The following is a 19,723-nucleotide window of genomic DNA, read 5'->3' as shown; positions in this document are numbered from 1 at the left end:
CAAGTATGATGATTTTCAAATAACAATTGAGATTTGTTTTGTAATGTTTTTAGAATAAAAATCGAGAATTAAAAAGTTTTATGTAATAGTTATCCAAAAAACTTTCTTAATTATTTTTAACTATGAAATCATTTTTTTTTAAAATAGTCGTCCAAAGATTTTATTTCAACTATAACAACCATTTTTTAGAATAATTGTCCCAACACATATTTATTTTTAAAACAACTTTTAAAACAATTTATCAATTTTTTGTACAAAACACTTTTATAAAAATATTTTATAAGTACTTCTTCAAACGATATCTAACTTCTTTTCCAACTTTGGAATTTCTTTTAGGCAAAAACTTGTGTGAGAAGAGGTCGTATTTTGTGAGACAGATCTCTTATTTGAGTCATCCATGAAAAAATATTATTTTTATACTAAGCGTATTACTTTTTATTGTGAATATCGTTAAAGTTGACCCGTCTCACAAATAAAGATTCGTGATTACAAAAAACCTACTCTTTCTTTTATGCATTGTCTAACACGTGAGACACAAATCTGTTGTGGACAATATATTAACCATGCTATATATGATGTGTTATATCCGGTTTTGTACAGGCTTCACCGTTTTACAAACATGGTTTTTAACTATAGCATGCAACAATGTTATTCAGGGACATAAAGAGAAGTAATGTTTCATTTGAAGTGGCTCTCTCTAAAATGCATATTACAAATACAGCCGAATCTCAACAATGTCTGAAGAAATCAAAATGCTTCACCACAAAATATTACACGTTTTGCCGGGCTCCTCCGTTGCTGCAACATTGATTTAACCCCATATGCATCTTGGCTCCACGTATTTTATGGATGATGCACTTGCCAAGCATGGTTATAAGCGTGTATCTACAAGATTTGCCATCAGTTTCAAGATGATTCAGCCTGCAAACGGAGAACATGGTGGGTGCTTGTTGCCTCTAAATCTTCTGTTTCAAAACCTGGCGCAACTGGATCTTTTGGCTTTCCATCCTCGCTTCCAAAAGTCGGGCCTTCAAACTACTCTTCTGTGCGCCACGTGGCCACTCAATGCATCCTTTCATCCCTCGATTTGCCTGTGGAATACCCGAGTCAGGCGAGCTGCATTGTCCAGTCAAATCCATGGGATAAATCCCACTTTTTCCAGAATGATCGGGAGAAATATTAGCCCCATTCAACAGCCTTCCCTTAGTTCCATTAACCGACACATTATGGTAATTATCATCGTTACTTGGGTATGATCTCCATAGCTTAGAAATAGATGAAACCTTCTTCAAATTTTGTGTTGGCATCTGACCAACTTTGTTTATTTCCATGTTTGGTGTTTCCTCTCCTCCGTCTCTTTCCCACTCCCCTCCATTTCTTGAGACATTGCTGGCCCGAAAGTGTTTGGTCACGGAAGGATCACTTCCACCAGGTGAACAACTTGAACCCTGATCCTCGGCATGGCTTACAGTTTCCCACTCACTTGCGTCTTCTTCACGTTCACTGTTCTGATCCATAGATATGTCAGAAGGCTCTCGTGCGCCATATTTATAAAGCATTTTGACCTCGGGACTCACTGTATGAATCTTGGAGGCACGGCTGGCTGGACTGTATCCAACATATGGTTCAGCCTCCTCCCGGTTGTCGGATTTGCTGAAATTAACATCTTCAAAGACCGAGAGAAAATCATCAGGATTCGCAGGCTCGTACGCCAATTCCCTGATATCTTGTATATCGATAGATTTGGCCGTCTGTTGGAGGAACTCCGCCTTCTTCATCTCCTCCCTGTCCAATGTTGTACTTATCGAATTCAAAAACAACTCAAGATTTGTGACAATAGCATTCATATAAGAATACTTCTCTTCGAGCATAACTTTTGCATCGAGCAACTTCATTTGCACTCGTTCTTCGCGCCAAACCTCAGCCATCTGCAACATCTTCCTCTCTTCTTCGACTTCCTCTTGGAGTTTCATTGACTCCCTTTTCACCGTTTCCACTTCTGCCCTATCATCTCCAATTTCTTTAGCAAGTTCATTGCATACCTCCTCTATCAGTTCCCTTGCCTTTTGTTCTTTTTCATATGCATTCTTATATCTCTTTGCTAATAACTTGGTATCCGACAATCCATCGACCAGCTTAGAATTGACCATTTCCAACCTCTGGCGATTTTTTTTCTCTATGCTTAAATCAGCTTTCATGTCCTCTATAATAGCACGAATTTTTTCATGTTCTCTACTTCGCCATGCAGCTCTTTCTTCACTGAGTTTACGCAGAAACTGTTCAATTTTCTTTTTGGAAGATCGACGCTCCGCTTCAAGTTCATTGATCCGGGCTCTTGCTTGCTCAAGTTCGATCTTGAGGGCGGCACTTGCTTGTTGGTCGTGGTGCCTTGGTTGGCCAAATACCTGCATCGATGCATTGGACACTTTCGAACCAATAGGATCCCACTTCGTAACATCCTCCATTTCAGAGTTGGAATATTGACATGAAAGCTCCAACTAAAAAAAAGAGGGAGATTGAAATAGAGGTAAGTCAACACCGAAAAGTTAAGGAAATGGAAAAATCATGAAAAGATAAAAAGTTTACAATTTGAATCCCATGGTGGTGCATTGGGAAAGTTCATTATTAGTTAATTGCATTGATTGGTGGTTCGGTATGTGCCACATAATATAGTACCAAGAATGGCAGAAGATATGAAATCATATGATAAGCCATATATCTCGCAATGAAACTTTACTGCGTGAATTAAAGTTAGATCTTTAGGAGAAATTGGTTAAATTAGCTATTTTATATTCACTCTATTACTTCTAAGCTTTGGATCCGTAAATCACATGTGAAAGTAACAGTGGCAAAGAAACGCATAGAAAAAACAGTATGGTATACCTTGTGTGATAGTCCATTTTTTTGCCCAGATACGGAATGCAGACTATCCACCAACTCATTTCGAGGAGATACATGCTCTTTAGAAAGGTGATGATCACGTTTTGTGGATTTAAACTCAACATCTCCTGACTGCAGGTAAGAAATAAATAGCAAAATTGGAATAAACAAATGATTATATAACAATATTTACAAAGAAACAAACTCATGAAAACGGTTCGTAATCTTCTTCCACATTTGTGTTCACATCACGTAGCACTGAAAAATTTGCATTCCATAGCTTACAATGCATTATTAAACATTGCAAGTCGTTGGTGCAGCAAATATCCATGGCCATGTACAAGCTAATACTTTCGGAAAACATTCGTAATTCCAAGCTCGCTAATACAACACCGAAGGGTGCAAAAAACAACTAGAACCTCCATTAGGTCTTCTCCAGCAGGGGAGAAATTCGATTAAAAAACACATCCATATCTTCTTTATTTCTCTTAGACATAAAAATAACACTTCAAACATAAAAGAATTATAACTAGCAACCACGGTCCCATACAAATCAACTTCAATATGAGATCCCAAATACATTCTGTCATTCCTGAACTATAAAGCCCGGTTGCCTCTATGGCACGGAACAAGGGGCAACGTGATAAATTTTGGGAGTAGAAATACCGATTTTTAAGAATTATATATAAAATTTCACTCTTTTTCAGATAAGTGTGAGCAACGGAGCTCGCCCTCAGCGTGATCCGCCTAAGCATTCATATGAAATAACATGAACTCAAGACACTTCAATTAAATTAAAGAGAAAACAATGAAAAATCCAATCTTTACTGATGAACAATACCTGAATCCCTGATCTTCGGCCGCCATTGATCTGAAACTCGGGCAAACGCAGCCTCCAAAGCCCGGCGGCAAGCTTCCTCGCCGACACTACCTCCCCAGACTTCCGGCCATCTTTAGTTGACGACTTCTCATTATCCGCCGAATCACTCTTCTCATTCCCTACATCGACCTTCCATTTGAGCAAAGGGGTCTCCGGGTGGCTGCTCCGTTTCACCGATGAAACCCCTACCTCCCTCCTCAACAACACGCCGACGCGGGGAGTCTTTGATTTCCTGCGAGGAGGCTTGCGCATAAAACTGGGCTTGTGAGAAAGATCTGACGGCGGAGGGATGCCTGCAGATCGTCCCGGGAGATGGGTTTCTCGGGTATTTGCTCTTTCTACGGTGATCTTCATAATTCTCCTCGACTAGGCTCCGCCATTTCACTCTGTGGAGGGGCCGGAGATCTCCAGTCGAACAAGGGGCACGAGAAAGGAAGTGGAGTGTAGATTTGTACGGTCAACGTTCAACTCTATTGGGACATCGAAATCAATCTAAACCTTGGATTGCGTTTGTTTAGTAACGATGTCGGACTCAACAATAATAATTGAATCCAAATGTAATATTAAATAAATAATTATTTTGTTATTTTATAATATAAATATATTATATTACAGTATGTAGATAAATATTAAAATTAATTTTTATCTATTATTTTTTAAAATCTCGAAGAATTTTGGTACACAGATAATTAACTATGAATTTGATAAATAATATTTTACTCTAAAATAATTTTTTAGTAGTTATATCTATTTTATAAGAAATATTATAATTAATTTAAAATTTTAACGTTTTGAGTTATAATTAAAAACAAATCAAGAAGATATAGAATACAAATATTAAAATTATAAATACGAAACATAAATTCTTTCAAAAATTTTGAAAAAAAAAATTTAAAAATGAAAATAAAAATAACCATTGGTTTTAAATATTTGTTGTGTGCGCATTTTAAATTTCGTGATATCGATGAGTAATTAATGCTCTTGAATTTACCAAAAATAAAAATTGAAACTACAAATGAATTTACCAAAAATAAAAATAATCAATTAAAGTTCTCATTTTTCAATTTCAATTTTAGTGATTTTTTATGATATGTCGTCATTTTCCAATATCATGTTATGACTCCGATAAAAAAGGATTAACATCAGAAAATAATTGTGAATTAATGGACTAATAATAAGGGAAGGAAAAAACATACAAGTCACGATATTAAAAATGAAATTTTCCCATATTTGACATTTTATTTAGAAAATTAATATGAAAGTCAAATTTAGCAGATATTTACTTAAAAACTTTAATAAAATGTAGGTAAAAACTTGTATAAGACGATCTCACGGGTCGTATTTTGTGATACAGATCTCTTATTTGGGTCATCCATGAAAAATATTAATTTTTATGCTAAGAGTATTACTTTTTATTGTGAATATCGATAGGATTGACCCGTCTCATAGATAAAGATTCGTGAAACCATCTTACAAGAGACCTACTATATAATATATTGCTATGTATCTTCAACTAGTTTATCAATATTTAATAAATTGAATCTGAGTGGATAATCTTGTTTTTGTTTTTTCATTATTTAACCATCATTAAATCTATGTTGTACTTACAAAATATGTGACAAAAACTATTTTTTTACCACAATAATATGGAAATGTTTTCATAAATATACATAACCAAAAATATTATGAAAACACATACAATTTCTAACATAAAATTGAAATTTGATTATTTATTTCAAAAGATAGATTTGCACTTCTTTAATTGTTAATAATCATAGTTGAAGTAATGCATTCAATGTTCATGTTCAATTCATTTACTTTCTCCATTTAGTTTTTGCAACTAAGAAATATTAGTTTAAGGATATCACATGATATATTAAATTTTCGATAAGATATTGTAAAGTTTGAAAATGCATATATTAAAAACATATTATGAAATATGAGTGTTTGATCAATGATCATTAGTTTGATTTTTCTTACCAACATTTTATTGGGTGCGTCTGTCGTATAGGACTTGTCCTAGTGAAATTCATCTGATTAGTATGATTTGCATTTATTTAATTCACGACGAAAAAATGTGTCTACGAGTGCCATTTAAAACAAATAATAAATAGAGTAATTTACTCATGACAAAAATGCTTTTTTCGAATGGCATTTTCAAAGTAATTCTTGGTCGATAAAGTAGTACAATCATAAGATAACATTACATAATGTACAAGACTGTATGTCTGTCCAAAAATAAAAAACTGATAATTTCAATTTTTATATTTATTTTTTTTACAAATAAATGGTTCTCAATTATTTATTGAGGAGTAAAAAGCATCCAAGGCATGCTTTTTCTGAATCAACTCGATGACTTGTATAATATATCCAGATAAAAATAAATTTATGTTATTATTTTATAATGACAAAAACTTGTGTGAGACGGTCCCACATGTCGTATTTTGTCAGACGGATCTCTTATTTGGATCATCGATGAAAAAGCATTACTTATTATGCTAAGATTATTACTTTTTATTATAAATATCGGTTGGGTTGACCCGTCTCACAGATAAGGATTCGTGAGACTGTCTCATAAGAAACCTGGTCTTTTATAATAGATGGGCGGAATGATGCTGATTGTATCATCATCATCATATATATATATATATAATATAAATATATATAATGTAAAACATTATTATAAAGCACTATAAATTTAAAAACAAGAAGAGATCCTAATTAAATAATTACTTCTAATTAATTATAAAAAACTTATGAAAAGATATCTCTAATGTTCTCGATTTTGCTGTAATCTTAATTTTTTTGTTTGGATAAAAAATACTTAGCAACAAAAAATGTTCATATTTTTCTCGTAATAGTGGGAGTTCTGAGTTTTTTATTCATTAATTTATTTTTTAGATGATTATAAATTATTTGGTGAATTTTAATTTAAAAAATAGTCCTAAGTTGCAATATAATAATTTATCATACAGTGGCAAAAGATATATATAAGAAAATCGATGTTCCAAATCTTAAAAGATAATTTATTGGTGCTAAAAAAGAGAATAAATTTGAATAGAATATGAAAACTATATAGAACAAATATGTGAGTATATTTATCAAGTATTGTTACATCCTTTATATTTTAGATTTAGTGATAACAAATGATAAATTATTATATTGTATCAAGTTATATTTACAATGTATTACAAATACTAAACAGCCTAGAAGATTCAGAAGAAGTCGTTCAACCGATCTCAAGATACAAAGCTATCCAACTGTTTTATCATCAGTAGGATGTTTGATCTACTCAACCACTCAGACGTAAAAGTTTGTGGTATGAGAGCTATTCAACCGATCAACTTATCAAAGTACATTATAACTAGTTGAGTAAAATCATCTTCAGATATAAGATACATGCCTTACAGATATCTCACATATTTTGGTAGACTGATTATTCACGAAAAACAAGATATCAAAATATCAAGTTGTTCTCCAAAAAAGTCTATGCATAGATCTAGTTGTTTTTTGCTACCAGTTAGTGTTTTCTTTGTTGCATTAATGTCCATTTATTGATCTATAGTCGAATGTTGAACGAAAAGATGCAAAAATAACATAACTAGAGAATGTCAAATAAGAGTTTCAACGACTGCAACTTTAATAACTATGAGATTTTACATACTTGAAGTATTCTCTCAAAATATTTATGAGCACCCATCATTCTGCTATTAATTACTGCTCATCAGCCCTCGCATCAAATATTATTTATCAGATAATCAATTATCATGCTTCTATCAAACCAATCGATCGTTTCTGTCTAGAACGTTTGAAGAATTGTCCTATAGTTTGAATATGATGATTCATTTCTTCACTTCATTTGTGTTGTATTGGTTGTTAGACTCTGTGTCTCAACTGTTTGAATTAACTAAGAGTTTCGACTTGAGCAATATATAAGCTTTAAAGGTTGAATCGGGTAGTCCTAAAGAGTTGTAAAATCAAAATATTCTAGTTGAGTAGAAGAAGGGGTGAGACATGAGGTTGAGTCTTCGAACATCTATATAATTTCGTTTTCCGCACAATAATAAAAAAGTTAATTTTTAAAATATTTTAAAAAGACAATATATTCATTTAAATAGAAGAAACAATTCACCAAATTAAATTTAATAAAAGACGCTTCTTTTTTAAAAAAACCATTGATGTTCAAACAAATTTTTTTTTTTAAAAAAAGGTTTTTAAAATGAAAACATGTGTAAAAAATATAGATTGAACTTCTGATATTTTGTTCCTTAAAAAAAACATAAGTTAATTTATTATTATTGTATCTGAAAAATTGTTTTCTACATAATCAAGAATTTTTTTAAAAAGAAACATAGATTACATAATCATGACTTTTGTTCTCAAATATTTGTTCCATATAATTTTTAGAATATATTCCAATTTATTATCTTTTCAGTTTTTATCAATCTATCATAAATAAATCATATTCTAATAATAATTGAAATTAAATTTAATAGTAACGGATGACTTTTATTTTTTTAATATTATTTTAATATTGATTCAAGGATAAAAAAATTATGTTCTACACATTTATATTTTTCAATTTCCGTTATTCTAAAATTTTAGACAATAAAAACCATTTTATTAAATTTTATTTTTAATGGTTTATTTTAATTTACAAAATTTACCAATAATATTAATTTTATCGATAATTTATATTTTTAAGAATTTTGGAATATATTTTACTTCTCTAAAATTAAAATTACAATCTAAGTATTTATTTATTGAATTTCAAGTGGGCTACTGCTGCTATATTTTTCCAATCTCGAGAAAGCCCATTCCATAGTTGGCCCAGGGATTGAAGCCCAAATCCAGACCCGACCCGGTTCAACTTTAATTCTCCACAAGCCATGTTCCACGTTACAATACGCCGGTGTTATTCAATGACCCGAGGAGCTCCGATGAAAGAAAAAGATCGTTCATTATTCCAAATGAAAAATCTTCCCAGATTATAGTTGACAATCCCCTAAGCCTTTTGAATTAGATCCCTCGCTAGGTTTTAACGAGCAAAAATTCATTATAATTACGGCAAGTATTTGAAATCTCGCCGTCTGTTGCTTCTGGGTGAGTGGCGACACCTTCAGTGAGTTCCCAATGGCCCCTCAAATCTATGCTATATTTTTTTCCCATTTTTTATTTATTTCGTGAGGTACGTTGTTGGTTTTTTGCTATTGCTGGTTCAATTTGGTTGTGTGTAGCCTGATCCCTTTACAAATAATAGATTCTCACGTTTGAATGCCTTTTTCTGACACTTTTCCTTGGGTAATTGTTTGTCCCGCCTCAAAACATATGTTAAATTGACCTATGATATTTGCAAAAGTGTTACCTTGATTTTTTTTGGTTTCATTCTGTTTACCAGTTTCTTTCTCGTATAAACCCACTGCTTCCTCAAGAGTTGCTATTGCGATTTGATCTGAATATTCAAATCCTTTTGTTTGTTTATGCTGGACATTATTTCCTGGTTTATGTTGTCTTTGGCTTGCAGAATATCTAATTGCCAGGTGCTTGGTTTCACACATAAAATATGTATCTTACATAATTCTGAATTTATTTCAATTGACATACATGATGAAGTTGTAGAATTTTACCACTAATTGGGAATATATGTAGAACAATTAGTGCTGAGACCTTCTTATTCCATGAGTATTATTTCTTATTATGAATTTTATCTTATACTTCAATGGTATTATGAATCTATGATATAAACAACTTTATTCCTTTTATAACTATACGTCTGTTTACAATCTTGACCTAGTCTTCTTTGTATCTAATGGATCTCTTTTTCATCCGGCCTATTGTATATATTTGTTTTTGTTTTCTGCAATTGTTTGGTGGACTTAATTGTTGGTGATAATGTCTTACATGAATTTGATCTTATACTTCATTGGTATTATGAATCTATGATACAAACAACTTTATTCCTTTTTATTACTATACGTCTGTTTACAATATTGACTCATAGTCTTCTTTGTATCTAATGGATCTCTTTTTCGTCTGGCATATTGTATATATTTGTTTTTGTTTTCTGCAATTGTTTGGTGGACTTAATTGTTGGTGACAGTGTGAACTTTTATTAAAACTCTCATTTTTGTTCTAAAGGTACGTGATAATAGTTATGTCCTTTCCGTGTCAGCAAGCGACTGTATTTTTTTTACTCCAAGATCTACATACTGATTTTTATACTATGTTTGAAACAGTGTAGTACAATTTTTTGCTCAGTACACACGCAACTTATCTGTAATCTTCAAACCAAACTCCTGTTTCTCTGCTAGGTTTTCCAACCTTTTTCCACAAATTCAGAAGTTCCTCAGATTTTTTGTATTCTATTGTGTACTTTCTTTGTTTCATTTGTTTTGTCTGTGGGGGTTGATTAGCAGCTGGCATGGTTGCAAATGGTGCATATTTGTGAGAATGTTTTGAATTGATCTTTTATTATGAAGTTGAAGTAATTTATTGTTTTTAATTTTTTTCATCATTGTTAATGAGTTAATATTCAAAACAGAATTTTTAATCTAAGATACACTTAATACGATATAAACTGCTTCATTGAGCTTCAAACTTCAATGTGATAATGTTTGAGTTTTTATGTGTTGAAAATGGAATTAAAGAAGTTCAATCCTAAAAGTTTTGCATTGCCTCAAAAAGAAGAAAGAGAGCTAGGCATCTGCTTTCTGTTTGCGTTGGATGAAGGTACTACACTTTTGATATCGTCTTGCTTGAGTCTCTTGAGGTGATGGATAAATTGGATTTTAGCATTAACATGAAATGCAGATTTAGATCTCTTATCCGGTTATCAAATCTTGCATTACCTCAAAAAGAAAAAAGTTGGGCTACCACTTTGTTTTCGCATTGAATGAAGCTATTACATTTTTTAAATAATCTTCTTTGACTCTCGGGATTGCTCTCTTAAATCCAAAAAATCTTAAATTAAATTTTAGGTGAACAGTTTTACAAAATTGTAATTTATAGCTTCAAAATATGTCATTTTGCTCTACTCAACTCAGTTGATGAATATGCATTTAGAATTTAGTTGCTAACTATCCCACTATTGGAAATTTCTGTACGCATACTGTAAACTTAAATATAACAATTCATTTCAACTTACATAGTTTGTTTGTCACCATTACTCTGATAGATAGCATATTGCTAATTTTTGTAGATCGACTCATCTTTACAATCATTTGGTAAACGTAATATGAATTTATATTCAACATGCATTCAACAAATTTTTTATTAGATTTAATTTTATTTCTTTTCATCTTTAACCTTACATATACAGGATATTGATTTATTCATGCATTATATTACACATAACCAATGCACATGTCTCATATATTACGTTACACACGCTACACATGTGCATCGGCGGCTAGTCTTATATTATGGTATATCAAACGCACAAAATCTCAAAGATTGTAATATATCCAATAGGTCTCATTAAATTTGAATTTATTTGACAGTTATTTTGATTTTTGGGTAGCTGTTGCTTGTGTGGATCGAATTGTGCTAAAAATACTTGTATTTATTGATAATTTGTGTCCTTTTTCATTGAGCAGGGTATTTGTGGGTAGGAAGACAGGTCAAAGTGCTTATCCTTAGCAAGAGAAGTGTGGAAGGTCGGATATATATATATATATATATTCTTCTTTCTAAGATTTGGTGAATCGCAATGGCTTGGTTTAGAGCTGGGTCTCAAGTGGCAAAGCTTGCTGTGAGGCGAACTATACAAAGTGGTTCATACTTAGCGAGAACTCGGGTCTCTTCTGTCCGGAACCAATATTTTCATTCTACAGTTTTTAAGTCAAAGTTCCAATCAGCTCCTGTCCCTCGTCCTGTTCCACTCTCCAGGTTGACCGATAGCTTTCTGGATGGGACCAGCAGTGTTTATCTTGAAGAGCTTCAGAGGGCATGGGAGCAAGATCCCAGCAGCGTTGATGAATCATGGGACAACTTCTTCAGGAACTTTGTTGGTCAGGCGAGTACGTCACCCGGAATTTCTGGCCAAACGATACAAGAGAGTATGCGGCTTTTGTTGCTCGTGAGAGCTTACCAAGTTTATGGTCACATGAAAGCTACATTGGATCCGCTGGACTTGGAACAGAGGTCCATTCCTGATGATCTAGACCCAGCCCTTTATGGTTTGTCAGAAGCCGATCTTGATAGAGAATTCTTCATTGGTGTTTGGAGAATGCATGGCTTCTTGTCTGAGAATCGTCCCGTGCAAACTTTAAGGGCTATATTGACTAGATTAGAACAGGCTTATTGTGGAAAAATTGGCTATGAATACATGCATATTACTGATCGTGAAATGTGCAACTGGTTGAGAGACAAAATTGAAACTCCAATACCAATGGAGTATAGTCGTCAGAGGCGAGAGGTGATCCTCGACCGACTTATCTGGAGTACTCAATTTGAGAATTTCTTAGCAGCCAAATGGACGGCAGCCAAGAGGTTCGGGCTTGAAGGTTGTGAGACATTGATTCCCGGCATGAAGGAGATGTTTGATAGGGCAGCTGATCTAGGGGTAGAGAGCATAGTTATCGGAATGTCACACAGAGGAAGACTGAACGTTCTGGGAAATGTTGTCAGGAAACCACTGCGACAAATATTTAGTGAGTTTAGTGGTGGTACAAAACCTGTGGATGAGGTTGGGCTTTACACTGGAACAGGGGATGTTAAATATCACTTGGGAACTTCCTATGATAGGCCAACTCGGGGTGGTAAGAGAATTCACTTGTCTTTGGTTGCTAATCCGAGTCACTTAGAGGCAGTGGACCCTGTTGTGGTAGGGAAAACTAGAGCCAAACAATATTACTCTAATGACATCGACAGAACAAAAAACATGGGTGTCTTGATCCACGGCGATGGTAGTTTTGCTGGACAAGGTGTTGTATATGAAACCTTGCATCTTAGTGCTCTTCCTAATTACACCACTGGCGGGACCATTCACATTGTAGTGAACAATCAAGTAGCATTCACTACCGACCCTAAAGCAGGAAGATCTTCACAGTATTGTACAGATGTTGCCAAAGCTTTGAGTGCACCAATTTTCCATGTCAATGGTGACGATGTCGAGGCAGTTGTTCACGCTTGCGAACTTGCCGCGGAGTGGCGGCAGATGTTCCACACTGATGTTGTGGTTGACATTGTATGCTATCGTCGATTTGGGCACAATGAAATTGACGAACCATCCTTCACTCAACCTAAAATGTACAAGGTCATTTCTGAATATTACCTTTTATGGTTTAAACTTTTATTGATTTACCGGTATCTTTACCTTTACCTTTTTATTTCTTGGATTCTTTTTAAAAGCTCATTCTTATTGATGCCTGGTATTCGTTGTGTATTGGTTATTGAAACTTCTTAATTTCTTACTTCAATGCCTTTTATAGGTTATACGGAATCATCCTTCGGCACTTGAGATTTACCAAAAAAAACTGCTAGAATCTGGTCATGTGACAAAAGAAGACGTTGATAAGATAAGCAGCAAAGTCCTAACAATTCTCAATGAAGAATTTACTGCCAGCAAAGAATATGTCCCACAAAGAAGGGACTGGCTTTCAGCTTACTGGACCGGTTTCAAGTCTCCTGAACAGCTTTCACGTATCCGTAACACTGGGTAATGCTATATTTGTTATTCATATTATCCAGTTCTTTTACTGCTTAATGCTTGTTGTGTATTTAACATATCCTATTTTTCAGAGTGAAACCTGAGATTTTGAAGAATGTTGGCAAGGCAATTACTACTCTGCCTGAAAATTTTAAACCTCATAGAGCAGTGAAGAGAATATTTGAGGACCGTGCCAAAATGATTGAGACAGGGGAGGGTATTGACTGGGCGGTGGGAGAAGCACTCGCCTTCGCGACATTGCTTGTGGAAGGAAATCATGTTAGATTGAGCGGACAGGATGTTGAGCGAGGTACTTTCAGCCACAGACACTCTGTTCTACATGATCAGGAAACTGGGGAACAATACTGCCCTCTAGACCATGTCATGATAAACCAAAATGAAGAGATGTTTACTGTAAGCAACAGGTATGTTCTGTTACTATCTCTGCTCTATATATCAAGTTATGCGTGGATTATTTTGTGGAGTGTATTTATGTTAATTACTGTAAGTCATAAATATTTAACTGGAAAACATTCTAAATGATATCACTCTATTTCCCTTTATCGCAGTTATAACAATGCTTTGAAAATTCTTCTTGTTTATACATAATTAAATTGCAGTGATTTTCACTTCAAGACATGTCTATTTACTTGTGCTGAGTAAAGGAGACATACTTTTTAAGAAATCTGATCGAATATGTTTGTTTTTGAACCTTTTGTGTGTTATATGGTTGCCCGTGCCAGAAAATCCTACCAAAATATCCTGTTATATTTATACTCGGAATTTTACTTGAATTTATCTATTTGAATTCATATGCTTTCAGCTGCTTAGACTTGTATATTTGAAAATACTTGGTTTCAAACAGAGATTGAGGTAGCGTTTGTTGATCTTTCAATTCAATTCCAAAGTTTTGCAGAACATATTGAAATTGAATATATATTTTGATGTTGTGTAAAAATAGATTTACTATAATTTATTCGGAAAAAAGTAAGAACGTAATGACTTGAAGAAAAAAATAACAATTGTGTGATTATTATGCTTTGAATTGTTGATTTGAAACGTGGAATGATGAGTTGGGTAATTTTTTTGAAAAAGAATACGACTGGTGGTCGTTTTATTATTCATCTAGAAATGGTTGGACTCTTGAATTGAGTCGACTCAAACCCAAAAAATCCCTAAATTTTTTTTTGTCTCATGGATTCAAGTTGATGATTTTATGGAACCAGGTTAATGGTTTGACTAATCACTGAGCATCAAGATAGCTAGGAGGGAATACTATTCTTGGCCTTAGATAAGATAGCCGTCTTATCCAAATGAAACAAGTACACGACATAAATCTTATCAAGCCTTATCATGCAGAAAGTCTTAAGCACAAGTATTAAAAATCGAAGATGATTAAGCAGACAACTTAGTTTAAACATCAGTTTTAGTTTCCATGCTCTCATTTTCTGCAGCATTGATTTCAAATCTAAAGCATCGAAGGGTGAATTAAAATATAGCTCTAGTTTGTGAGGCAGAGCAGACTAAAAGCAGAAATAAGAAGTAATAAGTGACGAATACAAATGCTATTCTAGTCTTCCTCATCAGGACAGTTTTATTGTGATTAAAATGGAACCTGTAAACCCATAATCATCCTCTTCTAAGGTTGACACTGGCCTCTTCTGTTTCCTTATCCATTAATGATGTGCCGTAGTGACAAATAAAGTTAGTGTACGAAATAATTGGTAAAAAGAGCAAATTTCAGCATACCATTTTTACTCTCACATTACACGAAAATAATTTAGTTTTACGAAATTTATTGCATTTCAAAAAATATTTAATCGAATGGAACTTTGAGAAAGCTTGTTTTATTTTCGATAGCATTTCAAGAGGTTCTAGAGCACCAAAGAACCATTTGCTTTACTGCGCACTAATGCTTGAGGAAGTAAAAAATTAAATGGTTCATAGCCAGGCCCTGTCCTAAAGCAAAGGATTTTTGACTCTTTGACAACTTTGATTTCGATAAAAAACCAAGTCATGGACGCATGTCTTAACATTGCTTCCTGTATCTCATTCTTGCCTATGCCATAAATGGTAAAAAAAAAAGAAAAAGAAAAAGAAAACTAGTCTGTCTTTCAAGAATTTACAAAGCTTAAATCCTTAACCCCTTGTTCTCTCAGTAAGTTCAAAGGCTGAGATACCCAATTTTCTGACTAAAACAAACCATATCATAACTTTATCATAAATAGAGGAATTCTAATTAAATCTAACTAAGTTGGAATGATATTGTATCCAACAGACTAAATTTTCCATCACTGCACTGAAGTTGAATCATAAATCTGTTTATGAATTGTGGTATACTCGAATGATGATGATATCTTCTGCTCATTTGAATGAGCTTTACCATTGTCTTGCTGTGTTTTGACCTAGTGGTTGAACCTTTGCATTGTTGATGTGATTCATTTTCCAATTAAGATGGTTTTCATTGTGTAATATTGTATTAATCACCTTACACAATCAGTTCTCGTGGTTTACATGATATATGTTTGATTCTTCATTGCTTTTTAAAATTCACACGAACAATTTTGTGGTTACCATGAAAAATATTATTTATTAATTACTGTTGGGCTTTCTCCAGCTCTCTTTCAGAGTTTGGAGTTTTAGGATTTGAAGTAGGTTATTCGATGGAAAATCCCAATTCGCTTGTGCTGTGGGAAGCGCAGTTTGGTGATTTTGCCAATGGAGCTCAGGTGATATTTGACCAGTTTGTGAGCAGTGGGGAGTCCAAGTGGTTGCGTCAAACTGGATTGGTTGTCCTGCTGCCCCATGGATATGATGGTCAGGGCCCTGAACATTCAAGTGCGCGTTTGGAGCGTTTCCTTCAGGTCTTGTTATTTTCTCCATCATCTTGCAGCTTATCCCATTTTATTAAAAAAAATTACACTGGATTTTTATAAACCTGTTTTTAACAAAAAAAATGTTTCCTATTGGGAGCCCTTCTTGCATATGTTGTTATTTCATTTGGGGACTGTCATGTTGTATCCTCAAGTGTTTCTATTCTTCCTTATTTGGTGGCTGAATGGATTCTCTTTGTCTGTTGACCTCGAGATAGAATAGAAGAGATCTTTAAAACCTGTTGGATGTTCTCTTGAAACCCTCTTATTTTCCCTGGTACACGGGGCAAAGTGCAGCTATCCAAAAGATTATCTGAGGTTCCTGAAATAGGTTCATATGCTTTACCTGGCAGTAGTTTCATGCTCTGGACGATTGATGTCCAATATCAGTGATCCGCTGTATGCTGATGACTTTGAAGGTCCTCAACTTTTTGGCTGAAGACTTGCTTGATGAAATCTAATATATATTATATTATATATTTTTTATAAAAGTTGAGCACATCATACAAACTGCTTTTGTGTGGGAAGGACATCAAAATATGTATATCCGTATTTTGTGGGGATTTTGGTAATTTTGTAAATATTCTAAGTTTCTGACTACTCCCGCGTCTTCTTAAGAAGTGGAAACCAACAATTGCCTTAATCGTAACTGGCCCAATAATCACGTTGATCATTTTCCTCCCATTATTTTAATTTTAAATCTGTGATGCAATTCAAATTTTGGCCATTTCCCAAATTTCTTTCCATCTCATCCGAGCTTTTCTCAGTTGCTGCTATATTCTGTTTTCTTCTCTATCATCATGTTTCAATGGCAGAGGTTAAAACTTGAGAGAATGACGATTTATTGAATTATTCTCTTCCATCTCGGTATTGGGTGAGACAATCTCCATTTTTACCTATTAATTTTTCCTTCATGCATCCAGTACTTTAGATTGTTTATTTAATCCATTTTTTTCTACAATGTTTCATGTATCCTTTGAATGTAAAACAAGTGTTTTTTCAGTTTTTTTTTATTTATTATTATTTTACCTTGAAGAAATTATATTCATCATTGTCATTTGGTGCCCATGTGTCGTGGTCATTGTTTTACACACACATCACTTGTGCGTCTTCCGCTAGTGTAAATAAATATTCTGGCAGCTATACCCCCTTCTTATTTTTTTATTTTTTTAAAAAAAATTAGGGAAGGAGAGAGTTTGACTAGATTATGTGTTACTTGGATTTTATATTTAAGGGCTTTGGGGTTGTGAAACTAGAAGTTATATGATTAATGTCAAATTAATTAAGTGACTTTGTATCATATTGTGGTCGCTAACTTTATGATACTTCCTATCTTCTAATGCATATTTTTGGCACTGTGAAACTGTTTCACACCAAGCATTTTGAATTCTTGAGGAATTTTGACGTAGAAATCACATTTTCTTTATTTTTCTTCAAGTGTTTATCTTTGGGATTCCTATCTTTATCAGAATTGAGGCAAATTCAGCAATATTGTGGTGCATGATGGAAATTGGTATTTTCTGCGATGTTACAAATTTGTTGTTTCCTCTGCATGCTAGCTTAAGAACTTTTTCTAAGATCGCTTATTTGCCATCTACCTTCGACGAAGAAGTCTCATTTGTGTCTTTTGTTTCATCGAGGATCAGTGAATTGACTTTTTTTTGTATTGCAGATGAGTGACGATAATCCTTTTGTCATTCCTGAGATGGATTCAACCCTTAGGAAACAGATTCAAGAATGCAATTTTCAAGTGGTGAATGTGACCACTCCTGCTAATTATTTCCATGTTTTGCGGCGCCAAGTAAGTGAATTTGATAGATAAAGCTGTATTAATTACACGAGTCTCCTACATTCCTTATGTTATAACCTTTTTCTTTTATATGTTTCAGTTACACAGGGAATTCCGTAAACCTCTTATTGTCATGTCACCGAAGAACTTGCTTCGTCATAAGGACTGCAAATCCAATTTGTCTGAGTTTGATGATGTTCAAGGTCACCCTGGTTTTGACAAGCAAGGAACCAGATTTAAACGGCTTATAAAAGATCAGAACGATAACTCAGATCTTGAAGAGGGTATTAGACGTCTAGTTCTGTGCTCAGGAAAGGTGAGAAATTTTCGTCTCTCCTAAATGCGTTGTTGGCTATTGCTTTCACACTTTTCGATTTTTCTGTTTTATATTTTTCAGCGGTTGGTGGTAGGGCGTGCATTCACCAAGTTTTATGAGATTTGTCTTGCGATAATATGATTGATTATGATGTCCAGATAATGGTTCTGAATAAAGGATATAGTACCCTTCAATTAATTTCGAAGTTACCACAGTATGGCTAGGAAATTTATATCTTTTTTGTAATTTTATTAATTTATTCAATCTATTTTTTTGTCTGTCTGTTTGCAGGTCTACTATGAGCTCGATGAAGAGAGGAAAAAAGTTGGTGGAAAGGATATTGCAATTTGTAGGGTGGAGCAACTTTGTCCATTCCCTTATGACCTCATCCAGCGAGAATTGAAGAGATATCCAAGTATGTTTTTGGAAAAATGTCTAGCATATCAGTATGCTATTCAAAAACTGGAGCATTAAGGATGGTCTTTACTTGATCAAGTGTAGATTATATCATTTACATAAAAACGACATCGAGGTGTATGAAAAGTGTCGGTTTGTGATCTATTCTACTCGCTTCTGGTTTAATTTTTCCTTATTATTGTTTTAGATTCCGAGATCGTATGGTGCCAAGAAGAGCCCATGAACATGGGTGCATACAGCTATGTTGCCCCTCGTCTAGGCACCGCAATGAAATCACTGAGTAGGGGTACTGTTGATGACATTAAGTATGTTGGCCGTGCTCCATCTGCCGCAACGGCTACCGGCTTTTACCAAGTTCACGTGAAAGAGCAAACTGAATTAGTCCACAAAGCTATGCAACCCGATCCAATCAATTCTTGATATTCAAGCGGTCAAGTAGTTGCAGTGAAGCCTTTTGCTGTGTTTGAGCGTTTTTCCCATTTCAAATGGGTAACTGTTTCAAACTTCAAATGATCTTATTGTTATTTTTGTGAGAATAAAGATGCTCTCTGAGATTCTGAAATAAATTTTATTGATGAAATATTACTTTTATGCGAACATTTTGTAAAAGAGTTCGACATTTGTGTTATCATGTGCATTCATTCCCATGCAGTGTTGAATATACTAGAAGACGATCGCTCATAAGCTGAAATAGATTTTCACGTTGTAAAGTATTTTTCCATTACTTATCTTTTTAAAATTTAGAAGGGAGGATTTCGAGGAGTAGTTCTGGTGATTTTTTCGAGTTCATCAAGTGCTTGAATGTTTTTGTTCTGTATTTGGAATCTTGATATGGCTACTTTGAATGGGCTATTAGAACTTATAAGTCATGACCTTTTGTGTTTGGCAAAAACTTGTGTGAGACGGTCTTATGGGTTTG

At 33.9% G+C, this 19,723-nt stretch overlaps 2 protein-coding genes across 5 annotated transcripts; one reads left to right on the top strand and one right to left on the bottom strand.

Annotated features, from left to right (window-relative positions):
• Positions 1-661: 661 nt before the first annotated feature.
• On the bottom strand, positions 662-4,278 carry LOC142540672 (uncharacterized). Its single transcript, XM_075646999.1, has 3 exons — positions 3,722-4,278; positions 2,884-3,012; positions 662-2,498 (listed from the first exon to the last, which is right to left on the bottom strand). Exons 1-3 carry the CDS (start codon positions 4,112-4,114, stop codon positions 957-959), a joined length of 2,064 nt encoding a protein of 687 aa, XP_075503114.1. The 5' UTR covers positions 4,115-4,278; the 3' UTR covers positions 662-956.
• Positions 4,279-8,672: 4,394 nt separating this feature from the next.
• On the top strand, positions 8,673-19,401 carry LOC142540671 (uncharacterized). Of its 4 annotated transcripts, none has more exons than XM_075646997.1 (10): positions 8,673-8,863; positions 10,408-10,489; positions 11,356-13,016; positions 13,192-13,418; positions 13,502-13,834; positions 16,027-16,273; positions 17,955-18,083; positions 18,172-18,387; positions 18,679-18,802; positions 18,992-19,401. In XM_075646997.1, exons 3-10 carry the CDS (start codon positions 11,469-11,471, stop codon positions 19,222-19,224), a joined length of 3,057 nt encoding a protein of 1,018 aa, XP_075503112.1. In that variant the 5' UTR covers positions 8,673-8,863; positions 10,408-10,489; positions 11,356-11,468; the 3' UTR covers positions 19,225-19,401. The 4 variants fall into 4 exon arrangements, with proteins under 4 accessions (XP_075503112.1, XP_075503111.1, XP_075503113.1 ...); XM_075646996.1 differs by having other exon boundaries at positions 8,673-8,882; XM_075646998.1 differs by lacking the exon at positions 10,408-10,489.
• Positions 19,402-19,723: the final 322 nt, after the last annotated feature.

This window comes from Primulina tabacum, chromosome 3, assembly GCF_025594145.1.
Source record: "Primulina tabacum isolate GXHZ01 chromosome 3, ASM2559414v2, whole genome shotgun sequence".
NCBI lineage: Eukaryota > Viridiplantae > Streptophyta > Magnoliopsida > Lamiales > Gesneriaceae > Primulina > Primulina tabacum.
This window is presented reverse-complemented; position numbering and strand designations above follow the sequence as displayed.

What these genes read in the sequence shown, in the direction of transcription:
- LOC142540671 (XM_075646998.1), top strand. Translation starts at nt 11,469, where the DNA reads ATGGCTTGGTTTAGAGCTGGGTCTCAAGTGGCAAAGCTTGCTGTGAGG. An exon ending in CTCAACCTAAAATGTACAAG is followed by an intron (nt 13,017 to 13,191) that starts GTCATTTCTGAA and finishes TGCCTTTTATAG; the next exon opens with GTTATACGGAATCATCCTTC. An exon ending in TAGTTCTGTGCTCAGGAAAG is followed by an intron (nt 18,388 to 18,678) that starts GTGAGAAATTTT and finishes GTCTGTTTGCAG; the next exon opens with GTCTACTATGAGCTCGATGA.
- LOC142540672 (XM_075646999.1), bottom strand. Translation starts at nt 4,114, where the DNA reads ATGAAGATCACCGTAGAAAGAGCAAATACCCGAGAAACCCATCTCCCG. An exon ending in GCCGAAGATCAGGGATTCAG is followed by an intron (nt 3,013 to 3,721) that starts GTATTGTTCATC and finishes TCTTACCTGCAG; the next exon opens with TCAGGAGATGTTGAGTTTAA. An exon ending in AAAATGGACTATCACACAAG is followed by an intron (nt 2,499 to 2,883) that starts GTATACCATACT and finishes TCTTTTTTTTAG; the next exon opens with TTGGAGCTTTCATGTCAATA.